This window comes from Schistocerca piceifrons, chromosome 2, assembly GCF_021461385.2.
Source record: "Schistocerca piceifrons isolate TAMUIC-IGC-003096 chromosome 2, iqSchPice1.1, whole genome shotgun sequence".
In the NCBI taxonomy this organism is placed as follows: domain Eukaryota; kingdom Metazoa; phylum Arthropoda; class Insecta; order Orthoptera; family Acrididae; genus Schistocerca; species Schistocerca piceifrons.
The window spans coordinates 606935520-606958846 of NC_060139.1; the positions used below are offsets into that span (position 1 = coordinate 606935520).

Here is a 23327-nt window from a genome sequence, read left to right on the forward strand (position 1 = left end):
ATACTGTTTATAATTACATCGGTAGTATCTGGAAATATGACAGGAAAGACAACATTCTGTGACTTTCCAAATTATAAAAAAAAAATCTTTTTTGAGTGAAAAATTTTGTATTTTCTTATTAAATTTGTAAATTAAATGAAGCAAAAAATAAATGTGTGGCTGTATAAATACAAAGATGAGGTGACTTACCGAACAAAAACGCTGGCAGGTCGATAGACACACAAACAAACACAAACATACACACAAAATTCAAGCTTTCGCAACAAATTGTTGCCTCATCAGGAAAGAGGGAAGGAGAGGGGAAGACGAAAGGAAGTGGGTTTTAAAGGAGAGGGTAAGGAGTCATTCCAATCCCGGGAGCGGAAAGACTTACCTTAGGGGGAAAAAAGGACAGGTATACACTCGCACACACGCACATATCCATCCACACATACAGACACAAGCAGACATATTTAAAGACAAAGAGTTTGGGCAGAGATGTCAGTCGAGGCAGAAGTGTAGAGGCAAAGAAGTTGTTGAAAGACAGGTGAGGTATGAGTGGCGGCAACTTGAAATTAGCGGAGATTGAGGCCTGGCGGATGACGAGAAGAGAGGATATACTGAAGGGCAAGTTCCCATCTCCGGAGTTCGGATAGGTTGGTGTTGGTGGGAAGTATCCAGATAACCCGGACGGTGTAACACTGTGCCAAGATGTGCTGGCCGTGCACCAAGGCATGTTTAGCCACAGGGTGATCCTCATTACCAACAAACACTGTCTGCCTGTGTCCATTCATGCGAATGGACAGTTTGTTGCTGGTCATTCCCACATAGAATGCGTCACAGTGTAGACAGGTCAGTTGGTAAATCACGTGGGTGCTTTCACACGTGGCTCTGCCTTTGATCGTGTACACCTTCCGGGTTACAGGACTGGAGTAGGTAGTGGTGGGAGGGTGCATGGGACAGGTTTTGCATCGGGGGCGGTTACAAGGATAGGAGCCAGAGGGTAGGGAAGGTGGTTTGGGGATTTCATAGGGATGAACTAACAGGTTACGAAGGTTAGGTGGACGGCGGAAAGACACTCTTGGCGGAGTGGGGAGGATTTCATGAAGGATGGATCTCATTTCAGGGCAGGATTTGAGGAAGTCGTATCCCTGCTGGAGAGCCACATTCAGAGTCTGGTCCAGTCCCGGAAAGTATCCTGTCACAAGTGGGGCACTTTTGTGGTTCTTCTGTGGGGGATTCTGGGTTTGAGGGGACGAGGAAGTGGCTCTGGTTATTTGCTTCTGTACCAGGTCGGGAGGGTAGTTGCGGGATGCGAAAGCTGTTTTCAGGTTGTTGGTGTAATGATTCAGGGATTCCGGACTGGAGCAGATTCGTTTGCCACGAAGACCTAGGCTGTAGGGAAGGGACCGTTTGATGTGGAATGGGTGGCAGCTGTCATAATGGAGGTACTGTTGCTTGTTGGTGGGTTTGATGTGGACAGACGTGTGAAGTTGGCCATTGGACAGGTGGAGGTCAACGTCAAGGAAAGTGGCATGGGATTTGGAGTAGGACCAGGTGAAACTGATGGAACCAAAGGAGTTGAGGTTGGAGAGGAAATTCTGGAGTTCTTCTTCACTGTGAGTCCAGATCATGAAGATGTCATCAATAAATCTGTACCAAACTTTGGGTTGGCAGACTTGGGTAACCAAGAAGGCTTCCTCTAAGCGACCCATGAATAGGTTGGCGTACGAGGGGGCCATCCTGGTACCCATGGCTGTTCCCTTTAATTGTTGGTATGTCTGGCCTTCAAAAGTGAAGAAGTTGTGGGTCAGGATGAAGCTGGCTAAGGTGATGAGGAAAGAGGTTTTAGGTAGGGTGGCAGGTGATCGGCGTGAAAGGAAATGCTCCATCGCAGCGAGGCCCTGGACGTGCGGAATATTTGTGTATAAGGACGTGGCATCAATGGTTACAAGGATGGTTTCCGGGGGTAACAGATTGGGTAAGGATTCCAGGCGTTCAAGGAAGTGGTTGGTGTCCTTGATGAAGGATGGGAGACTGCATGTAATGGGTTGAAGGTGTTGATCTACGTAGGCAGAGATACGTTCTGTGGGGGCTTGGTAACCAGCTACAATGGGGCGGCCGGGATGATTGGGTTTGTGGATTTTAGGTAGAAGGTAGAAGGTAGGGGTGCGGGGTGTCGGTGGGGTCAGGAGGTTGATGGAGTCAGGTGAAAGGTTTTGCAGGGGGCCTAAGGTTCTGAGGATTCCTTGAAGCTCCGCCTGGACATCGGGAATGGGGTTACCTTGGCAAACTTTGTATGTGGTGTTGTCTGAAAGCTGACGCAGTCCCTCAGCCACATACTCCCGACGATCAAGTACCACGGTCGTGGAACCCTTGTCTGCCGGAAGAATGATGATGGATCGGTCAGCCTTCAGATCACGGATAGCCTGGGCTTCAGCAGTGGTGATGTTGGGTGTAGGATTAAGGTTTTTTAAGAAGGATTGAGATGCAAGGCTGGAAGTCAGATATTCCTGGAAGGTTTGGAGAGGGTGATTTTGAGGAAGAGGAGGTGGGTCCCGCTGTGACGGAGGACGGAACTGTTCCAGGCAGGGTTCAATTTGGATGGTGTCTTGAGGAGTCGGATCATTAGGAGTAGGATTAGGATCATTTTTCTTCGTGGCAAAGTGATACTTCCAGCAGAGAGTACGAGTGTAGGACAGTAAATCTTTGACGAGGGCTGTTTGGTTGAATCTGGGAGTGGGGCTGAAGGTGAGGCCTTTGGATAGGACAGAGGTTTCGGATTGGGAGAGAGGTTTGGAGGAAAGGTTAACTACTGTATTAGGGTGTTGTGGTTCCAGATTGTGTTGATCGGAATTTTGAGGTTTTGGAGGGAGTGGAGCTGGAAGTGGGAGATTGAGTAGATGGGAGAGACTGGGTTTGTGTGCAATGAGAGGAGGTTGAGGTTTGTTGGAAAGGTTGTGAAGGGTGAGTGAGTTGCCTTTCCGGAGGTGGGAAACCAGGAGATTGGATAGTTTTTTGAGGTGGAGGGTGGCATGCTGTTCTAATTTACGGTTGGCCTGTAGGAGGATGCTCTGGACAGCCGGTGTGGATGTGGGAGAGGAAAGATTAAGGACTTTTATTAAGGATAGGAGTTGACGGGTGTGTTCATTGGCTGAGTTGATGTGTAGGTGAAGGATTAGGTGGGTGAGGGCAATGGATTGTTCAGTTTGGAACTGGTGGAAGGAAGGGTTGCAGCCAGAGATGGGAACTTTAAGTGTAAGGCCTTTGGGGGTGATGCCAAATGTCAGACAAGCCTGAGAAAATAGAATATGGGAGTGTGTATGTCTGCTTGTGTCTGTATGTGTGGATGGATATGTGCGTGTGTGCGAGTGTATACCTGTCCTTTTTTCCCCCTAAGGTAAGTCTTTCCGCTCCCGGGATTGGAATGACTCCTTACCCTCTCCTTTAAAACCCACTTCCTTTCGTCTTCCCCTCTCCTTCCCTCTTTCCTGATGAGGCAACAATTTGTTGCGAAAGCTTGAATTTTGTGTGTATGTTTGTGTTTGTTTGTGTGTCTATCGACCTGCCAGCGTTTTTGTTCGGTAAGTCACCTCATCTTTGTATTTATATATAATTTTTCCCACGTGGAATGTTTCCTTCCATTATATTGATATATATATATATATATATATATATATATATATATATATATATATATATATATATATATATACAAAGATGATGTGACTTACCAAACGAAAGCGCTGGCACGTCGATAGACACACAAACATACACACAAAATTCAAGCTTTCGCAACCAACGGTTGCCTCGTCAGGAAAGAGGGAAGGAGAGGGAAAGACGAACGGATTTGGGTTTTAAGGGAGAGGGTAAGGAGTCATTCCAATCTCGGGAGCGGAAAGACTTACCTTAGGGGGGAAAAAGGACGGGTATACACTCGCGCGCACACACACACACACACATATATCCATCCACACATATACAGACACAAGCAGACATATACAGAGGCAAAGAGTTTGGGCAGAGATGTCAGTCGAGGCGGAAGTGCAGAGGCAAAGATGTTGTTGAATGACAGGTGAGGTATGAGTGGCGGCAACTTGAAATTAGCGGAGATTGAGGCCTGGTGGATAACGGGAAGAGAGGATATATTGAAGAGCAAGTTCCCATCTCCGGAGTTCGGATAGCTTGGTGTTAGTGGGAAGTATCCAGATAACCCGGACGGTGTAACACTGTGCCAAGATGTGCTGGCCGTGTACCAAGGCATGTTTAGCCACAGGGTGATCCTCATTACCAACAAACACTGTCTGCCTGTGTCCATTCATGCGAATGGACAGTTTGTTGCTGGTCATTCCCACATAGAATGCGTCACAGTGTAGGCAGGTCAGTTGGTAGATCACGTGGGTGCTTTCACACGTGGCTCTGCCTTTGATTGTGTACACCTTCCGGGTTACAGGACTGGAGTAGGTGGTGGTGGGAGGGTGCATGGGACAGGTTTTACACTGGGGGCGGTTACAAGGGTAGGAGCCAGAGGGTAGGGAAGGTGGTTTGGGGATTTCGTAGGGATGAACTAAGAGGTTCTGAAGGTGAGGTGGACGGCGGAAAGACACTCTTGGTGGAGTGGGGAGGATTTCATGAAGGATGGATCTCATTTCAGGGCAGGATTTGAGGAAGTCATATCCCTGCTGGAGAGCCACATTCAGAGTCTGATCCAGTCCCAGAAAGTATCCTGTCACAAGTGGGGCACTTTTGTGGTTCTTCTGTGGGAGGTTCTGGGTTTGAGAGGATGAGGAAGTGGCTCTGGTTATTTGCTTCTGTACCAGGTCGGGAGGGTAGTTGCGGGATGCGAAAGCTGTTTTCAGGTTGTTGGTGTAATGGTTCAGGGATTCTGGACTGGAGCAGATTCATTTGCCACAAAGACCTAGGGTGTATAGAAGGGACCGTTTGATGTGGAATGGGTGGCAGCTGTCATAATGGAGGTGCTGTTGCTTGTTGGTGGGTTTGATGTGGACGGACGTGTGAAGCTGGCCATTGGACAGGTGGAGGTCAACATCAAGGAAAGTGTCATGGGATTTGGAGTAGGACCAGGTGAACCTGATGGAACCAAAGGAGTTGTGGTTAGAGAGGAAATTCTGGAGTTCTTCTTCACTGTGAGTCCAGATCATGAAGATGTCATCAATAAATCTGTACCAAACTTTGGGTTGGCAGGCCCGGGTAACCAAGAAGGCTTCCTCTAAGCGACTCATGAATAGGTTGGCGTACGAAGGGGCCATCCTGGTACCTATGGCTGTTCCCTTTAATTGTTGGTATGTCTGGTCTTCAAAAGTGAAGAAGTTGTGGGTCAGGATGAAGCTGGCTTCACTGCTGTGTTCTTTAGATGAATATTTTGAGAACAAATTCTATTTCCTATTTTTGATTATTGGACCATTGCGCTAATATTCAGTATTTGGTAATTACGTTATCCTTACCAATATGAAACTTTTTCTTATTTTGGATACTTTTACTTATTCAAAACATTTAGTGTATTTTCTATTTAAAAATTGCACTCTTTTTTAATCTTGGTTTTGTCCGTTATTAATAAACACGTGAAACATGATTTTAGACATTCCAGTCAGATATTCTTTATCTTCAGTTATTCAGTAACTAATGGTAAATTAAAGCAGAGTATACAGTTTTCTGTCGTTTTGCATGCTATGTGACTAATTTGTAATACATAACTTGTTAGTGTTGTTCCCATTACTTGATAAGTAGACAGTAGCTTTATAAATCATAATTAGCTGCATAACAGTTATGCTGATGCGAGATAGGCAAGCTTTACATGTTTTGTCATATTTCTCTTGCTTTATTGTTTTAGCTGTATTCTAGACATTAACTGGACTGCTTTAGTATAATTTTGCTTTATGCTTCCTGAACATAAGCTATTATGAAGACATGTCCAATTTTAATTTGTCATTTGTGTATTAATCCAAAGAACTGTTTTATCATAGATTTAACTTATTTTCTTGTTGATCTTTGATTATGCAGGATGAAGCTCAACCATAGTTTCTGTAGAGGTGTCTCTAGTGATATATTAATTCCACGTACATCACTTTGTGTGGAGTATGTGTCAGTTGTTTGCATCAACATTTGTAATGTATTAATTACCATTTTACTCCTTGTTCATTAATATGTTCTAGGCCTCCATAGATCAGTAAATGTAGAGGATGAAAGGTTTTTTGAAGGTAATTCTGTCTTGAGAACATAATTTTTTTTTCGTGTATTGGCATTCGAAATATGGCTTGTTGACAAAATCAGTGAATATTTACAAGAAGAGGCTGATTACAATAGTTAAACTGCGCTTTTTTATGGGAACTGTACATTTTCTAAGATGATTACTTACAAAATATTCAAACTTTCAATGCAACCAAATTTGGCAATCCATCGTAAACATTCCTTGAAGAGCTAACATTCAGTGCAAGCATAATTTTGCAGTTCTTTTAGTAAATGGACTAAGGGATATTAGCCTCACAGGAGTGAGTTAATAGTGATTTAGACTCTGTAATTGTCCACTTACTTAAAATATTTTTCTTCTTCATAAGTTTTGCGACCTCTTGAATGTTGTCTCTTACCTTTTTAAGCAATTTCTGAATTGGTTACTTTGACATTGCCCATCTTTCTTGAAGTTAATTGTGAAATCCTATTGGTAGCACTTAAGTATTAAGTGACACTTTTTGTAACTATTCATTAATGATAAATGTATTATTTACTTGTGTATTTTAACCACACAGCCTCTAATTTAAGAATTTCAAAGATCTTGCCATGCAGAAGGAATAAAATTATCAAGAATGCATTTTAGCTTTTTTAAAAGGTTTCACATTATCAAATTTGATTTAAATATGGTAGCCCATTCCCTCCACTGAATTAAAATTTATTAGTTCCTTATTTAAATGTCGAAATAAATGGAATTAGTAGTGTAACGTAATACCTCTCTTGTATAATTTTTTTTTTTCAGGTTCTGTTTAGAGAAGACTGTACACCAGATGAACTGATTGATGTTATAAGTGCTAACAGAGTCTACATGCCATGCCTTTATGTTTATAATAAAATAGATCAGATATCAATAGAAGAAGTAGACCGAATTGCTAGACAACCGAATAGTGTTGTCGTGAGGTAAGGGCTTTTAGTTGTTCTACTTTATTGCATTATTGGTCCTGGTGTTCATAAATTCCTTGACTGCCAGTTAACAATATGTTTGTGATATTGGGCAAGCCAGTGTCTGATAAGAGCTACAAAGTTCAGTTTCGCATTGTCCATAGTCTCCTCAGTTTAATTGTCTTTCATTACACAACTGCATGATTTCCAAATATTCATGTGAAAGAACACAAATTTTGTAAATCATTAAATATCTGAAAGTAATTATACTTATCATGATAGCTGCAAGCTTACCTTTCATCAACACAACTGCTGTTTATTTTAGCAGTAATCCTTATCCTTTGGTGATATGACATATTGATTCCTTGTATTGGTAAACCAGCAAAGAGTGTAGTCATTTCGTTTATTGTCTCTTCCCTCTCAAACTTACTGGGTAGCTAATTCTTCTTTCAGTCAGCTTTCTAGACAAAGTGGAACAGGTGCTTTCTTGGCAGCTGAAATAAACAACCACTGACTTATAGTATAGTAACTCAGCAAAAAAGTGATTGGATGAAGAAACCAACACTAATCAGAGAGTAGAGAAACTAAGGGAAAAAGTAAGAGAAAACAATTGGAAAAAATTGTGACAATGGAAGGAAGAGAAAGCCAACCAATGAAAAATGTTGCTGGAGAGGCAGAGAATGGCTAGCTTCTATAGAGAAATACAGAGAGGAGAAAAGTGAAAAGTGAGGAAATGTGTCTTTTTCATATGAAGAAAAGAGAAAGTGACTAGTGTGGAACTGAAGACATAACAATGCATATTTCTGTGTCTTTGGAAGCAAAGTACTGGCAAAGCCTCCTGCCATATTTTTATTGTCATATTTATCCATCAAAGACATATCGACCTTGAAGATCCACTGCTGAATGAACACCCCACCCCCCCCTTTTCAGACTTGTTCATGCTTTACAGTTTCGATTATCACATCCATGTTGTTCTTGCACACTTTATGTCGTCATGTACCTATCTTTCAATAGGTTGTCATCATGGTCCTTTTTTTCCAGTAGAAGGCTGCAGCTCCAGAAGTCCATTCTCATGGGATGGGTGACACTCGAGTTCTGAAGTAACAATGTTAATTATTTCACCATCACTCACAATGGATCCATTCCTTACAAGTTACTCAACTGTATTTCTTCTTGTTTCACTACCAGGACAATTATTTGTATGTGATTAAAGCGGAGAGCAACTTGCATCTTTTTTGTTGTTACATGAGAGCAAACATGTATACAGCAAAGAGGCAGCCAATAAAGTAAATTAAATTCAAATTTGATACTATTAGTCACAACTGGTTCACAACTTGAAGTTCACTAAAGACTTGTGACTGAATTTCTTGCCTCTTCAATACTTAAAGGAAGTGCCTGGTCCTTTTCAGCATTTACGTATATGAACCTAGGGATACATGAAGAAATGTGCCATGAGAGTTGTTGCAGACTGTACCATGGGATCACAGTAACTCAACCACTATATTGATTGAAATCATATTCACATTCCTTTGAGACTACAGCTACTATTAAATTAGTAATATGCTGATACTGTAATTCCTGTAAAAGGATACTTCTTTGACTGTGAATTTGCCTAATGGAAAGATATTTTACTAATTTTTTTTTTTCCTTAAAAATTTCAATTCAAAGGAAGCAGTAACAAGATAAATGGGAGTTGTGTATTCGTGATTGCTGTTATTGTTATACGACATTTAAATCTGGCTCAACTGTCAGCATGGGGATGCAGAAACTAATCTATCCATAGATTCAAATTGTGACTGAACACTTTAGTCACACCACAATTTGGGAAACACTGTTAACTACGTAACACATGAAGTTATAAATAGGCTTACTATTATTTGAATAAGCAAAATCTTTGAACCGAATACTTTAACTGTCACTTTATGAAAACAGTGTGGAATATTTCAAAACTTATGCTCACTGAATAATTATTTATCTTACAACTTCAGAGTTTTGCAACTTTTGTTAAGGAAGACAATTGTTTTTCAGTTTAGTAAAATAGGATACACTGATTCATCGCAGCACTTGGGATAGGATACTGTCTAGTTGAATGACTAAGCATAAAAAACAGTGACTCAGCATAAAATTTACCAGACTCAAACTCATTATTGGAAACGAAATCATATAACTGGTTCATGCCATTATACAGTACACATCTGATAATGAGATGAAGGTGGTGTCAATGTTGATCTTCTGTGCTATTCAAAAAAGGTGGCAAAAGTATACATGACTCCTCCAGTGTAACAAGTTCTGAAAATTCTCTTCTTAGTGTCAGATTTTCTTAGTACAGAGCTAACCAAAGTACGCCATGAATAATATGCCATGTTACTACCGCATCTGAGGCTACGTTATATAGTCTTGCAGTTTTTCTCACCTCTTTCAGTTCATAACATGTGTGCTCTTTGCTTGCTAGCCACAAACTAACTCATGCCATAAAGGAGCTTTGCAGTTTGTTTGCCAGATCCACCTTTTCAATCCCCACCTATCTAGTTCTGTTGCAGCAGGTGGTAGGTCTTTCCCCACCCCCCACCCCCACCAAGTTTTACACGATTACACACCTACTTTCCCTGTGCGTGAACCAGTGAAATTTAACATCTTCATTCTTTTACAGCACATACTATAGACATTACATCCATAGATTAATTACAGTGATATAAATTATCATAAGTAATCAGTAAAACATTTACACGGCTGTTATATCAGAGAGCAGGATTATACAGAAGTCACATTAAGTAAAAACCTGCCAGAGAAGTTAGATAAGAGCATTATAGGTAACAGTGATAATAATACACTACTGGCCATTAAAATTGCTATAACAAGAAGAAATGCAGATGATAAACGGGTATTCATTGGACAAATATATTATACTAGAACTGACATGTGATTACATTTTCGCGCAATTTGGGTGCATAGATCCTGAGAAATCAGTACCCAGAACAACCACCTCTGGCCGTAATAACAGCCTTGTCTGGACATTGAGTCAAACAGAGCTTGGATGGCGTGTACATGTACAGCTGCCCATGCAGCTTCAACACGATACCACAGTTCATCAAGAGTAGTGACTGGCGTATTGTGACGAGCCAGTTGCTCGGCCACCATTGACCAGACGTTTTCAATTGGTGAGAGATCTGGAGAATGTGCTAGCCAGGGCAGCAGTCAAACATTTTCTGTATCCAGAAAGGCCTGTACAGGACCTGCAACATGCGGTCGTGCATTATCCTTCTGAAATATAGGATTTCGAGGGGATCGAATGAAGGGTAGAGCCACAGTTCGTAACACATTTGAAATGTAACGTCCACTGTTCAAAGGGCTGTCAATGAGAACAAGAGGTGACAGACATGTAACCAATGGCACCCCATACCATCGTGCCGGGTGATACACCAGTATGGCGATGTCGAATATATGCTTCCAATGTGCATTCTCCCCTATGTCGCCAAACATGCATGCGAGCATCATTATGCTGTAAACAGAACCTGGATTCATCTGAAAAAATGACGTTTTTCCATTCATGCACCCAGGTTCGTCGTTGAGCACACCATTGCATGCGCTCCTGTCTGTGATGCAGCGTTAAGGGTAAATGCAGCCATGGTTTCCAAGCTGATAGTCCATGCTGCTGCAAACGTCGTCAAACTGTTCGTGCAGATGGTTGTTGTCTTGCAAACATCCCCACCTGTTGACTCAGGGATCGAGACGTGGCTGCACGATCCATTACAGCCATGCGGATGAGATGCGTGTCATCTTGACTTCTAGTGATACGAGGCCGTTGGGATCCAGCACGGCATCCCGTATTACCCTCCTGAACCCACTGATTCCGTATTCTGCTAACAGTCATTGGATCTCGACCAACGCGAGCAGCAATGTCACGATACGATAAACCGCAGTCACGATAGGCTACAATCCAATCTTTATCAATGTCGGAAATGTGATTGTTATGCATTTCTCCTCCTTACATGGCGCATCACAATGATGTTTCACCGGGCAACGCCGGTCAATTGCTGTTTGTGTGTGAGAAATCGGTTGGAAACTTTCCTCATGTCAGCACGTTGTAGGTGTCGCCACTGGTGCCAGCCTTGTGTGAATGCTCTGAAAAGCTAATCATTTGCATATCATAGCATCTTCTTCCTGTCGGTTAAATTTCACGTCTGTAGCACGTTATCTTCGTGGTGTAGCAATTTTAATGGCCAGTAGTGTATTACAAAGTGTCTGAAACTGTGCACTGTTACAGAAAAAAAAAAAATCACACATTATTTTTTCAGTTGCAATATGAAGCTAAATCTGGATTACCTATTGGAGAAACTGTGGGAGTATCTGTCTTTGATTCGTGTGTACACTAAGAAGCCTGGTGAACCTCCAGACTTTGATGATGGCCTTATTTTAAGAAAAGGTGTTACTGTTGAGCATGTTTGCCACGCTATTCATCGTACATTGGCTGCTGCATTCAAATATGCACTTGTTTGGGTAAGTATATAAACTCTCACATGAATCCACTTTACACTTAAATGAGCAAGGACTGAAACACAACTCAGCTTTTTACATGATCTTCAAAGTAGACTATTAGTGTAAAACATTTTTGACAACATGACAAGTACTTCAGATCATCTGAAACAAGCTACTATAAAACAGAACACGATATTTCTTTATAAATTCAAAAGCAAGTAGTTAAATTGTGTTACAGATTTATTCCTGCTTTTGAAAAGGGCATATAATTCTTAATGACTGAACTGATTCTTTAATACTTTCGCTTATCCTCAGTTTCTAGAAAAGTCTATGACCTCATTGATGAGGAACAGTCAATACTGAATGCCCCAAACCATTAAGAACATTTGCTACACTATAATCAAGAACTAGAAAATGTTACTATTAGGGATATAAATTACTAGACCATCACCACCTAAAATATGCTAAATAAATGTAGGAGATTTGAAAAGAACAGGAACTGCAATTGGCTCATGTGATTTTAATATATGTAGATTTCTGTAAAAGAAATTTAAGTAAATAAAATCTCTTCTCAACCCAAAGATTGGTTTAAACACCTCAGTGCTTTACTAGACATGTTCATATTGGAGATGGTATGTTATTGCCTTTCTCCAACCTTGGAACTGGCTTAGCCTGTTACATGGGTGCCTACAGTTCAATATGGGTTCTGAACTGTTTTGCGAATTGACTTTTTCATGTTAATGAATCATTGCCTGAGGCAAAGGAAATTATAAGTGACTGAAAAATCCTAGGACCTACTCGAGTGTGAAACCTGGATGTCTTTATTCATAGTGCCACTGTCCCGCACCAGAACCTAGGGAAGGGATGGAGGAAAAATACATAAACTTCTTGTGACTTTCAGGCCAAAGCATTGAGTATACTAGAATTTAGTTTATCAGAGAGTTCTGAGAGTTTGTTGAGAACACTTAAAAAATAATATATGCTATTGTTGCAATCAGTTTTATGCTGGTTTTATCATTCTTGAGTATTATGCACAGCACTTGTGGCAAAATGCTGTCACTGCAGATGAATTGAGGGTATAAATAAATTGTCAGCGATTAAGAATATCAGATATTGAAGAGGATAAACATAAAAACTATAGAGCTTAAGTGCTGTCACAACTTGGTCAAAATTCTCCAGTGAGTTTTCAGAATCCACCATGGTCCTTCAAACCACCAATTACTGCAAAGAATGCATAAGTACGATGGCAAACAGTAATTGACAATGTAGGAAAAGTCAGATTACTACTTACTGTAAGGAAGTCACGTTAAGTTGCAGACAGGCACATTTAAAAGACCCTTACATAAAACTTTTGGCCACAGCGCCAAAACAGAAATGCACACAACTCAGCAAGCAAACCTCATGCACCCCACCCCCAGCCCCTCAGGGGGCTTGTCACTCTTTGGTGGGTTCATGCCTGTTTGCCATGGAGCCCCAGCCTTTGCAATATTTTTTTCCTTTCCATGCTGCATGTGTATCATCTTGCTATTCTTTTTCCCCTCCCTTGGCAAACATGTCTGGGATGTTATTGGGGATGTTATGCATTGTCTGTCGATGATGTAAGAACAGTCTGTGTTGTAACTGCGACCAGGACGGTCGCGGGGTAGCACTGACGAAAGGCGCGGCGGGACCCGCGGAGAGGCCCAGGAACAACAACACAAGAAAAAGGATGGACACGACAAACATAGGACAGAACGAATACGACAAGACCGAACAACATAGTCACAAGGAAACAAACTCGTACACGAATCAGGAAGAAAACAGTCTAGTGCAAGCGTGGTGCAAACCGACGTAAGCGAGATAAGACTGACTTGATGTGCGAGTGGCTGGCGCTTAAGTACGCTCTCGGGGACGCCGCTATTGGCCGCTGGGACCACGTGTTCCACTGGTGGCGCCCCACACTAAAAGCGGGCCAGGAGTTGCACGCCGCCACAACTTATGGTGCAGCAACCTCTATGGGTTCTCGACGTCCATGACGTCTGGCTTGGATTCAAATTCCACGTCATGCGGTACCAGAGTCTCATTGTTTTTCACTCCCTTTTCCTTTCTTTGTTCCCCTTCTCCTCTCATTCCTCCGCTTCAACGTTTGAGGTTCCTCTTTTTCTTCTTCTTTCCTGTCTGCTCCTGAAGGCCGGCCCATGTGTCTGACGTGTAACAGGTGACTGGGTAATGCGTAATTCCCAGTCCCGGGTTGACAGGTAGGGTTCGTACGTACCCCCTGGTACGGGCCAGACCCAAGGAGGGGTGAGTGCCTGAGCTGAAACCTTCCCAAATTGTCGATTGCTCCCTCTGTCAAGTGTTCGGGAGGTATGACATGAGATGTGAACAATCACTTAAGGTGGGTGCGCCTCCTTTTGAAGGGGGGCCCCCAGTTGGAAGGAGCATGCCATCGGAGATGCTGGCAATCATGGGGGATTTTCTCGCAATGAGTCAATCATCTTCACAATCAACATCTACGAAACATAAACATAATGAGGCTAACGATTCAAAGATTGTTCCCACTCCACCATGGTTCCTTGTTGTCTCACATGCTGAAGACGATCAGTCCTTTGCCAAGGTAAATCCATTTATTATTGAGGAAGGTGTTGATGCAATTGCTGATCATGTGAAAACCTAATCTCGAGTACGGAATGGCACTTTGCTGTTGGAGACTACTTCTGATTCTCAAGCACAACAACTGCTTGCCACCTCGCTTCTCCATTGCTACCCTGTTCATGTCAGGGCCCATAGAATTTTGAATTCTTCCTGTGGTGTTATTTACACTAGGCTGCTCAACGGTTTAGCTGAGGCCAAAATCCAATCTTACCTCTCTGATGAGGGTGTCATTGCGATCCACCGGGTAATGAAAAAGGCACATTACTCCTTAGTGCCCACCCACACTCTTTTTCTCACCTTTGATACTGTGGTGCTTCTGTCCAAGATCAAAGCAGGCTATGAAATTATCACAGTGCAGCTGTACATTCTGAACCCAATGTGCTGCTACCAGTGTCATTGTTTCCACCACACTAGAATGTCTTGTCGACACCCAGCCAAATGTGTAACCAGTGGTAGGGATGCGCATGAGGGCGTTTGTCTGCCTCCTTCTCCCCTCTGTATCAACTGCAATGGCGGCCGTGCCACCTTCTCTCAGGGTTGTCCCGTGTATCTTGATGACCAGGCTGTCCAACAGATCTGGGTAAAGGAAAAAGTGCTGTACTCAGTCACTCGCAAGTTATTGGCTAGTCGCAAACCCTGGCACCTATATTTCTGTTCTTGCTTCCCCTCACTCCATAAAGGACATGACCACACAGACATGTGATCTCCAATTCAGCTGTGAGGTTCTGATATTGCCCAGTGTCAAGGTAGCATCGCCATCCCCTCATTCAGCGGTGCAACAAGCCATTAAACTTTCACCTCAAGGGACGAGCCACCAGCTACACAACCAGTAGGCCAGAAAGGACAGAAAGAGTACTTCCATAAAGACTTCCTATATCCCTCTAGACAACCAACACCTGAGTCTACCTCTAACCGGAAACACTCGAAGAAGTCCACCATAGGCAAACTGTCTTCTACTTTGACAACTCGAAGATCCTCTTCAATGGTGTCGCAATGTGATACCTTAGCCCAGCCAGCCTCTGTGTCACCGGTGCTCACCACCAACATTTTTCAGCATTGAACTTCACAGACCAACTGCACAAGCAATCCGATGCTTCTGTGGAACCCATGGAGCAGGATCCTCCTGCTTCTGTGCCCTGTAATAGCAACTCTTCACAGGCTGTCACTTGGCAGCCGCCGAGGTGACACCCTTACACCTCTTCCTCATCATGCCTCTCCTCCAATGGAATGTTTGCGGCCTTCAGTCCCACAAAGAGGATTTACGGCTGCTTTTAGCGTTGCGGTGTCCAATTGTACTCTGCCTTCAGAAAATGAAATTGAACCCTCACGACTGCTTTGAGCTTTCACATTTCTTCCCAGTTTGTTTTGACCTTCCCCCTGAGGTCGGCACCCTATCTCATGGGGGCATCATGCTGCTCATATGCGATGACATTCATAGTCATCCCATCTCCCTGAATACCCATCTTCAAGCTATTGCAGTTCGCCTTTTCCTTCCCCACCTGATTTTTTTCCGTCTGTACCATTTATGTCCCTCCGTCATTCAATGTCACCAGGACAGACTTCCTTGAGCTTATTGGGCAGCTACCTCCCCATCTTAACACTGGAGCACCCATTTTCCTTTCCTACTCCTTGCACACCTATTATCATTTGGACCTCTTCTTCTGCACTGCCCACCTTGCCCATCGTCTTGAGTAGTCTGTTCTTTCTGGTGACTACTTGAGCGACCATTTCCCTTGTGCTATCTGTTTCCTGACTCCTACCCCACCTGCATGCACATCCAAATGGCAACTTACTAAGGCTGACTGGCAGCTTCTTACTAAGGCTGACTGGCAGCTTTACTCCTCCCTGGTGACCTTCAAACCACAAGATTTCCCCAGTTCTGATGACCACGTGGAATATCTCACAAATGTTATACTTACTGCTGCAGAATGTTCCATTCCTCGCACTTTCTCTTTACCACACCGTGTCCCAGTCTCTTTTTGGACTGAGGTGTGCTGTGACACAATTCATGCGTGCTCTCCATGTTTTAAACCGTCAACCTACGATGGCAATCTGCATTCCGTATAAACAGATGCATGGAAAGTGTCATTGCTTTCTTTGGGAAAGCAAAAAAGCTAGCTGGATTTCATTCACTAGTTCTTTTAACAGTCCCATCCGTTCCTCTGTCGTGTGGGCCAACTTCCAATGGCACTCTGGGACCAGGATCCATTCGCCAATTTCTGGCCTGACAGTAGCAGACAATGTTATTGTGGACCCTATTGCTGTATCCAACACCAGGGGCCACCATTTTAAGGAAGTTTCAAGCTCTTCCCACTATCACCCTACCTTCCTCCATTCGGATGTTGCAGCACCTTTCTCTTGCATGCATGCACTTTCTGCTTAACACGTACAACCACATCTGGGCAAAGAGCACATTTCCTGGACTTTGGTGTGAAGCCACCGTCATACTCATGCCTAAGCCCGGTAAGGACACAAACCTTCCTTCTAACTACCACACTACTGCCCCATCTCTCTCACCAGCTGCGTTTTCAAGGTGATGGAATGTATGATTCATGCCTGGCTGGTATTGTGGCTCGAGTTGCACAATTTACTAATGAATGCACAATGTGGATTTCTGTCTTGTTACTTTGTCCACCCATGTCTTGAATGGTTTTCTGTGGAAATCCCAGATTGTGGCTGTGTTTTTCGATTTGGAGAAGGCCTACGACACCTGCTGGAGAACTGATTTCTTCTGTACTCTTACACGTGGGGCTTTCGTGGCCATCTGCCATTTCCTTCAGGAATTTTTAAAAGACCAAGTTTTCAAGGTGCGTGTGGGTTCTGCCTTGTCAGACACCTTTATTGAGGAAAATGGTGTGCCTCAGGGTTCCGTCCTGAGTGTCGTCCTCTTTGCTATCGCCTTTAACCCTATAATGGCCTGTCTGCCGCTGGACATTTCCAACTCCCTTTTTGTTGACGATTTTGCCATCTATTGCAGTTCTTCACTGACCTGTCTCACTGAGCGGCATCTTCAGCAATGTCTTGATTGTCGTTACTCGTGGAGTATCAACATTGGCTTTCGTTTTTCCACTGACAAAACCATCTGTATGAATGTCTGGCAGGTTTCTCCCATCATCTTTACATCTTGGGCCTGTTGCCCTTCCATTTGTTGAAACTATGAAATTCCTGGGGCTCATGCTCGATAGGAAACCCTCTTGGTCCTGCCATGTGTCTTACGTGGCAGCTTGCTGTATGCGGCTCCTCGGTGTCCTACATGTCCTCAATGGTACTTCCTGGGGTGCCGATTGAACCACCTACTCCGTTTGTGCTGGTCCCTTGTCCGTTCGAAACTCGCCTATGGGTGCTTTGTTTGTACATCTGCACGTCCATCCCTCTTACGCTGTCTCAACACTATCCACCATCTTGGCATCCTTTTGGCAGCTGGTGCCTTTTACACTAGCCTGGTTGAGAGCTTGTATGCTGAAGCTACTGAACTACCACTGTCCTACTGCTGTGACTTTCTCCACAGCAGGTATGCATGCCGTTCGTCTGCCATGCATGGCCACTCATCCTATGCGTCCCTCGATGATTCCCTCAATCGCCAGTATGGGGCGCATCCCTTTTCTCTGTTACCACCTGGAGTCCGCATTCAGCACTTGCTACAGCAGCTTAACTTCAAGCTACCTGCAACTTTCCTGGTGGGTTCATGAAGTGACTCATGTTAACCTTGGCCTTCATTTGCTTCCTAAGGACACTACTCCAGCCTCGCTCTATCGCCTTCAGTTACACAACCTTCGCATGGAACTTTGCATTAGTACTTTTGTGTACACTGATGGCTCTCTGACTGATCATGGGGTCGGGTGTGCCTTAGTCATTGGCACCTGTGTTTTTCGGTATCGGCTTCTGGCACCCTGCTCAGTATTTAGAGCCAAGCTCTTCGCCCTGTATCAGGCCACAGAGTGTCCTCTGCTCAGACTCACCAACACCTTTCAAAGTCTATGTGCGCTGAATACCACCCATCCCTTAGTGCAGCGGCTTCAGGAAAACTGTCACTTGCTCAGTCTTGGTAGAGCCACTGTGATGTTTATGTGGGTTCCTGGTCGTGTCGGTCTGCCAGGAAACAAGGCTGCTGACACTGCTGCCAAGGCTGCAGTCCTCGTACCTCAGCCCACTAGTTCCTACATTCCCTCTGATGATCTCTGTGTTGCTGTCTGTCAAGAGGTGGTGTCCCTTTGGCATTGTCAATGGTCCTCCCTTCACAGGAATAAGCTCCGGTTTATTAAGCCTCTCCCAGCAGCTTGGATGACCACCTCTCGGTCCTCCCACCAGGATGATGTCAATTTAACTAGGCTGCGTATTGGGCACTGCCTTTTTAGCCATCGTCATTTGATAAGTGGCGCTACCCCACCACTCTGTACACATTGCGTCCAAGTTTTAACTGCTCACCACTTCTGACGGAATGTACATTTTTTAACTGTTTACATTCCCGCTTGGGTTAGCCATCTGAGTTAACGGTCATTTTGGCAAAAGATGTGAGGGCTGTTGACGGCATTTTACTTTTTATCTGCTAAAGCAATATGGCAAAGGCCATTTAATTTTTAGTTTTGGAGCTCCGTTTCTGCATGGTGTCTTTATTAGCTCTTTCTCCACGCCCCTGTTTTTCGCTGTCTTCTCTTAATGTCACTTGGGACTGACTTATAGTCATTTTTAACTCCTCTCTGTTGTGTTCTATAGTTTTGACTTGGGCATGTATGACCCCAGTTGTTGTTTGCACCCTAAAGCAAAGCAAAACAAAACTACCTCTTGCATACATGAGAGCGAAGTCCAGCATCTCAAGCATTTTGGCCAGCCAAGTCTAGCATCTCCAGCATTTTGGCCAGAGGTGCTGTAGTTGGTGGTCATGTGTGCATGAGATGTGTTTGCGTGTCTGCATGAATGGTGTGTGTTTCTCTTTTGCTGATGGAGGCTGTGGCCGAAAGCTTTATGTAAGTCTCTCTTAATTGTGCCTATCTGAAACTTCACATGTGTTCTTTGTGGTAAATAGCACTCTGTCTTTTCCTACATTCTTGATATTCCTACTTGAAGTTCCCATTATTTGATTTTTCCAAACAGTAATTGGAAGCTCCCTGAAACGTCCTTCACTTTATTTGAAATAATGTGGCAATAATGCACACAGTTGATGCCCAGTTAAATTTGTGTATAACCGCTATACCATCCATTATAAAATTTATAGTTAAAACTGCCCATGATGGCATTAAATAAGTGTCATGTGAATATTTTAGATAACTGTAACTGTTATTTCACAAATATAGTATAAAGCTGGAAGTAGCTGTACAAATAATTTGTGCTTTTTACATCCTGGTAATCATTAACAACAAAGAGAAAGTTTAGCTTGATTATCATTTGGATTTTTTTTTTTTTTTTTTTTTTTTTTTTTGTAGTTTGACATGGAAGGCCTAATTAATTGTCACAAAGAGTGTTATACTTTCAGATTCTGTTGTTCATACTAGGTTCCCATGTTTTCCCTCAGTAATTTTTGTAGATTTATATTGATATGGTGGGTGTTGTAATTTAATTCAAAGGAAAAGTGTCAGACAATTGTTGTCTTTTAAGTTAAAAATTTCAGTCACAAACAGTTGCATATATTGTGCAAGTTTGCAAAACATTGAGATTGAAACCTGGTAATATTTTACTGCAGTTATTAACATATATTAAGTGTACATCGGTATATAGGTTGATTTTTCTAAATGGAGACAGCAGGAAACAAACCCTGAGAGGATAAGGAGCAAAAACGGTCATGTGGACATATGGTTGGAAATATGTTACAGAGGAGGTACTCACACTTGAAGATGGAGATAAAATAACTTTTGACAGTGATCCAGGTATCAGCACCAGGCAGACACCTCACATGCAAGGGGTAAGTCAGACAACCATGTGGAACATTCCCCGTGACAACAGCCATTATCCGTATCACTAACACCACATGCAGGTGTTATTGCCTACAGACTTGCCTCTGCGGTGATGATTTTGTCACTGGTTTGTTGCAGAGGCACCTCATTACTGGAGTTAGTTATCCATCCTATTCACAGATAAGGTTACCTTTGCGAGGAGTTGTATCGCCAACCTTCATAACGCCCGCTTGTTTGGCCAGGCATTACTATTATGGCTTACTACATGGTGGTGTTTGAGCTCCCAGCCCTGTTGAGTGTGGAGATAAGACAGAACATTCCCACTCGTTGGCGTGTTCCCACATGTGCTTTCAATAATTTAAATGTACACTATCAAAAATCTTTTATCTGTGGCTTCAAGTAAGTGCACCTCAATGAAACACATTTCTGGTTATATATACTTATGGCCTTTTTTGCTCCTTATCCTCTCAGACGTAGTTGCAGTGTATTCTCATTTAGTAAAATCACCCCTACAGAGACTGTCAGGCAAAGGGCTGTAGGTGTAATAGTATGATAATGGAAGGAATAAAAGTATGTGCTCACCATATAGTTGGGGCATTGAATTATCGACAGGCATGTAAACAGGACTGAGAAGGGTGCTTTTGGATGAACCCTCCTTCAGCCCTGTACAAGGATTTATCTGAAAGCTCAGTGATATTTGTAGTCTTGTTTGTGTGCCTATCAACAACTCAATGCCTTATCTATATTCCACCAAGAATGTTCTGGTACCATGTTATGATATGTAGCATAGAGTTTTGGGAAGTATAGGGGATGGTATCTGTAAGAAGATTTTACTTCATTGAAATATGGAGATTTCATGTGTATATCTTTCACCATAAAATAAAAGTTATCTATTGGAGACTGAGCCATAAAACTTAGGTCATCTGAAAAATCTGTAATTTCTTTTTGTGCAGGGGACAAGTACAAAATATTCTCCACAGCGTGTTGGTTTGCATCATGTTATGCATGATGAAGATGTTATACAAGTTGTAAAGAAATAATTATGCGTGTGTGGAGTAAAAGGATCCCAAGAGATAGATACTCAGTGCTTCCATTAAGAGCAAAACCTAACCATTTGGCAAGAGATGTATTTTACTTCTGTAACAAGAGACTAAATAAAGTTATCAAAACAATATCCCATCTTGTGTCTTATTGCTCTACCTTCTCACACCCTGTGGAAGATTCATTTCCACAGAATACTTCAGTAAACACCCATACTCTCATCTGTGTATAGCAGTGAGATAACATTGTGGATAAAGAGGTAAATGTGTTCTGTATTGTGCCCTGTGTCTCTGAACTAAAGCTGACAAAGAGGTAGTTTCTGGATACAGTCCTTCTCCAGAGCATAGAACTTACAAAAATGTGTGGCATGGTACTGGGGAGGGGGAGTTACCTCACTGAAAATGGGATTGGTCCAATAGCTTTTCTGGTAATTGCCATTTCCTATTTGCCTGTTTGCTTCTTTTTGGTGAGTAACAATCTAGCCTCGTATAGCTGCTTATATTACCTACCACTGAATATAAGTACTATTAAGCCCTGATGTATGTTCATGAATGTCACGTTGATTCCTCATTCATAAAATAACAAAGACAGTCTTTTATATTGACTACACTGTTGATCAATACTATCTAGTAGCTTTGTGAATCATTGTATAGAAAATTAGCTAAAGTTTCCTAGCACAGCTACAAAATGCTCTAAATGTCAGTTGATGGGACAGAACAAAACTAATGGACGTCTTCAAACACAGTCACTCTAGGTAATCCATTCCTTACACAGTCATCTGTATCCAGCCATGAGAAATTGCACTATCATGTAAATAAAAAAATGTGTGTAAGTATAATGATATGCATGAAACAGAAATGGCTTCCCTCAAATGAGCAATGTTAATATAGGAAATGTAACTATGTGAAAAATACTGAGAAGATCACAGACCAAGTAGTGTTGACCAAGAAGTGTTTAAAAACATGTCCCTTCTACACTCGATGATTACTACTTCTAGGTGCCAGCAAACACTGCACCTGCCAATAATACACCAAATACATAAGCATTAGATTTTCATTGACAGATGCTGTTTGCAAAAACTGTTGCATCTTTTAGCAATGACAATCTTTCTAATTGACAAGAAGAGGTCCCCAGTGGTAGGATTGACCTTCGAAACCATTTATATGGTGTGTAGGTTAGGGTCCCAGATATTACACTCTGAAGCAATTCATCAAAATGGGCCCTTGTTTGTCAGTAATATACAAAAAAGAATTTTGTGTCATTATGGAGTGCCTTAAAAATAAGTATTTTGCAGCTTTGTAGTGCAGTGTAGTGGTTACAATATATTCCTGATGTGCAGAGAATGTTGTGGGTTTGAATCCTCTCAGGTACATTGAAATTTTATATTATGACTTTGGTCACTATTTTCATTCAGTTAATTCATTTAAATATAAGTTTCTTTATTTGTAATTCATTGTCATGTCATTTTAATCATTGTATTAATTTTATTTGTCCTCAGTTTTTCTTCCTGTCATTCTTTTTTTTTCATTTGTATTCTTTGTCTATGTGATTTGAAGTATCTTTTTCTGTATTAACTTACATTCAATTTCTTTCAATTTATTATTTTATGTATTTGGCCATATTTTTGCATTCATTATTTATATTCCTCACTTTGCTTGAATTTAGTTTATTTACAATCCTTTACTGTTCTTGATATACATTAATGCCTTACCATTCCACATTGATGAAGATGCAAAGTTAGTTCTTTCTGCTGATGATACAAGTATAGTAATAACATCCAAAAACCAAGAAGTAAGTGATGTAATTGTAATGATGTTTTTCACAAAATTATTAAGTGGTTCTCAGCAAACGGACTCTCTTTAAATTTTGATAAAACACAGTATATACAGTTCTGTACAGTAAATTGCACAACTCCAGTAATAAATATAGACTTTGAACAGAAGTCTGTAGCTAAGGTAGAATTTTCAAAATTTTTAGGTGTGTCCATTGATGAGAGGTTAAACTGGAAGCAACACATTGACGGTCTGCTGAAATGTCTGAGTTCAGCTACGTATGCTATTAGGGTTATTGCAAATTTTAGTGATAAGAGTCTCTGTAAATTAGCTTACTATGCCTACTTTCATTCACTGCTTTCGTATGGCATCATATTCTGGGGTAATTCATCATTGAGTAGAAAAGTAT

The 23327-nt window shown here is 42.1% G+C and overlaps 1 protein-coding gene across 1 annotated transcript in view; it reads left to right on the forward strand.

Moving 5' to 3' along the window:
* LOC124776467 (developmentally-regulated GTP-binding protein 2) overlaps positions 1 to 21277 on the forward strand; it is a 133998-nt gene extending 112721 nt beyond the window's left edge. The window contains exons 6-8 of the mRNA XM_047251480.1: positions 6968 to 7125; positions 11403 to 11604; positions 21059 to 21277. Coding sequence (XP_047107436.1) covers positions 6968 to 7125; positions 11403 to 11604; positions 21059 to 21145 — 447 coding nt within the window. The 3' untranslated portion in view covers positions 21146 to 21277. The remainder of the gene's footprint in view (positions 1 to 6967; positions 7126 to 11402; positions 11605 to 21058) is intronic.
* Positions 21278 to 23327: the final 2050 nt, after the last annotated feature.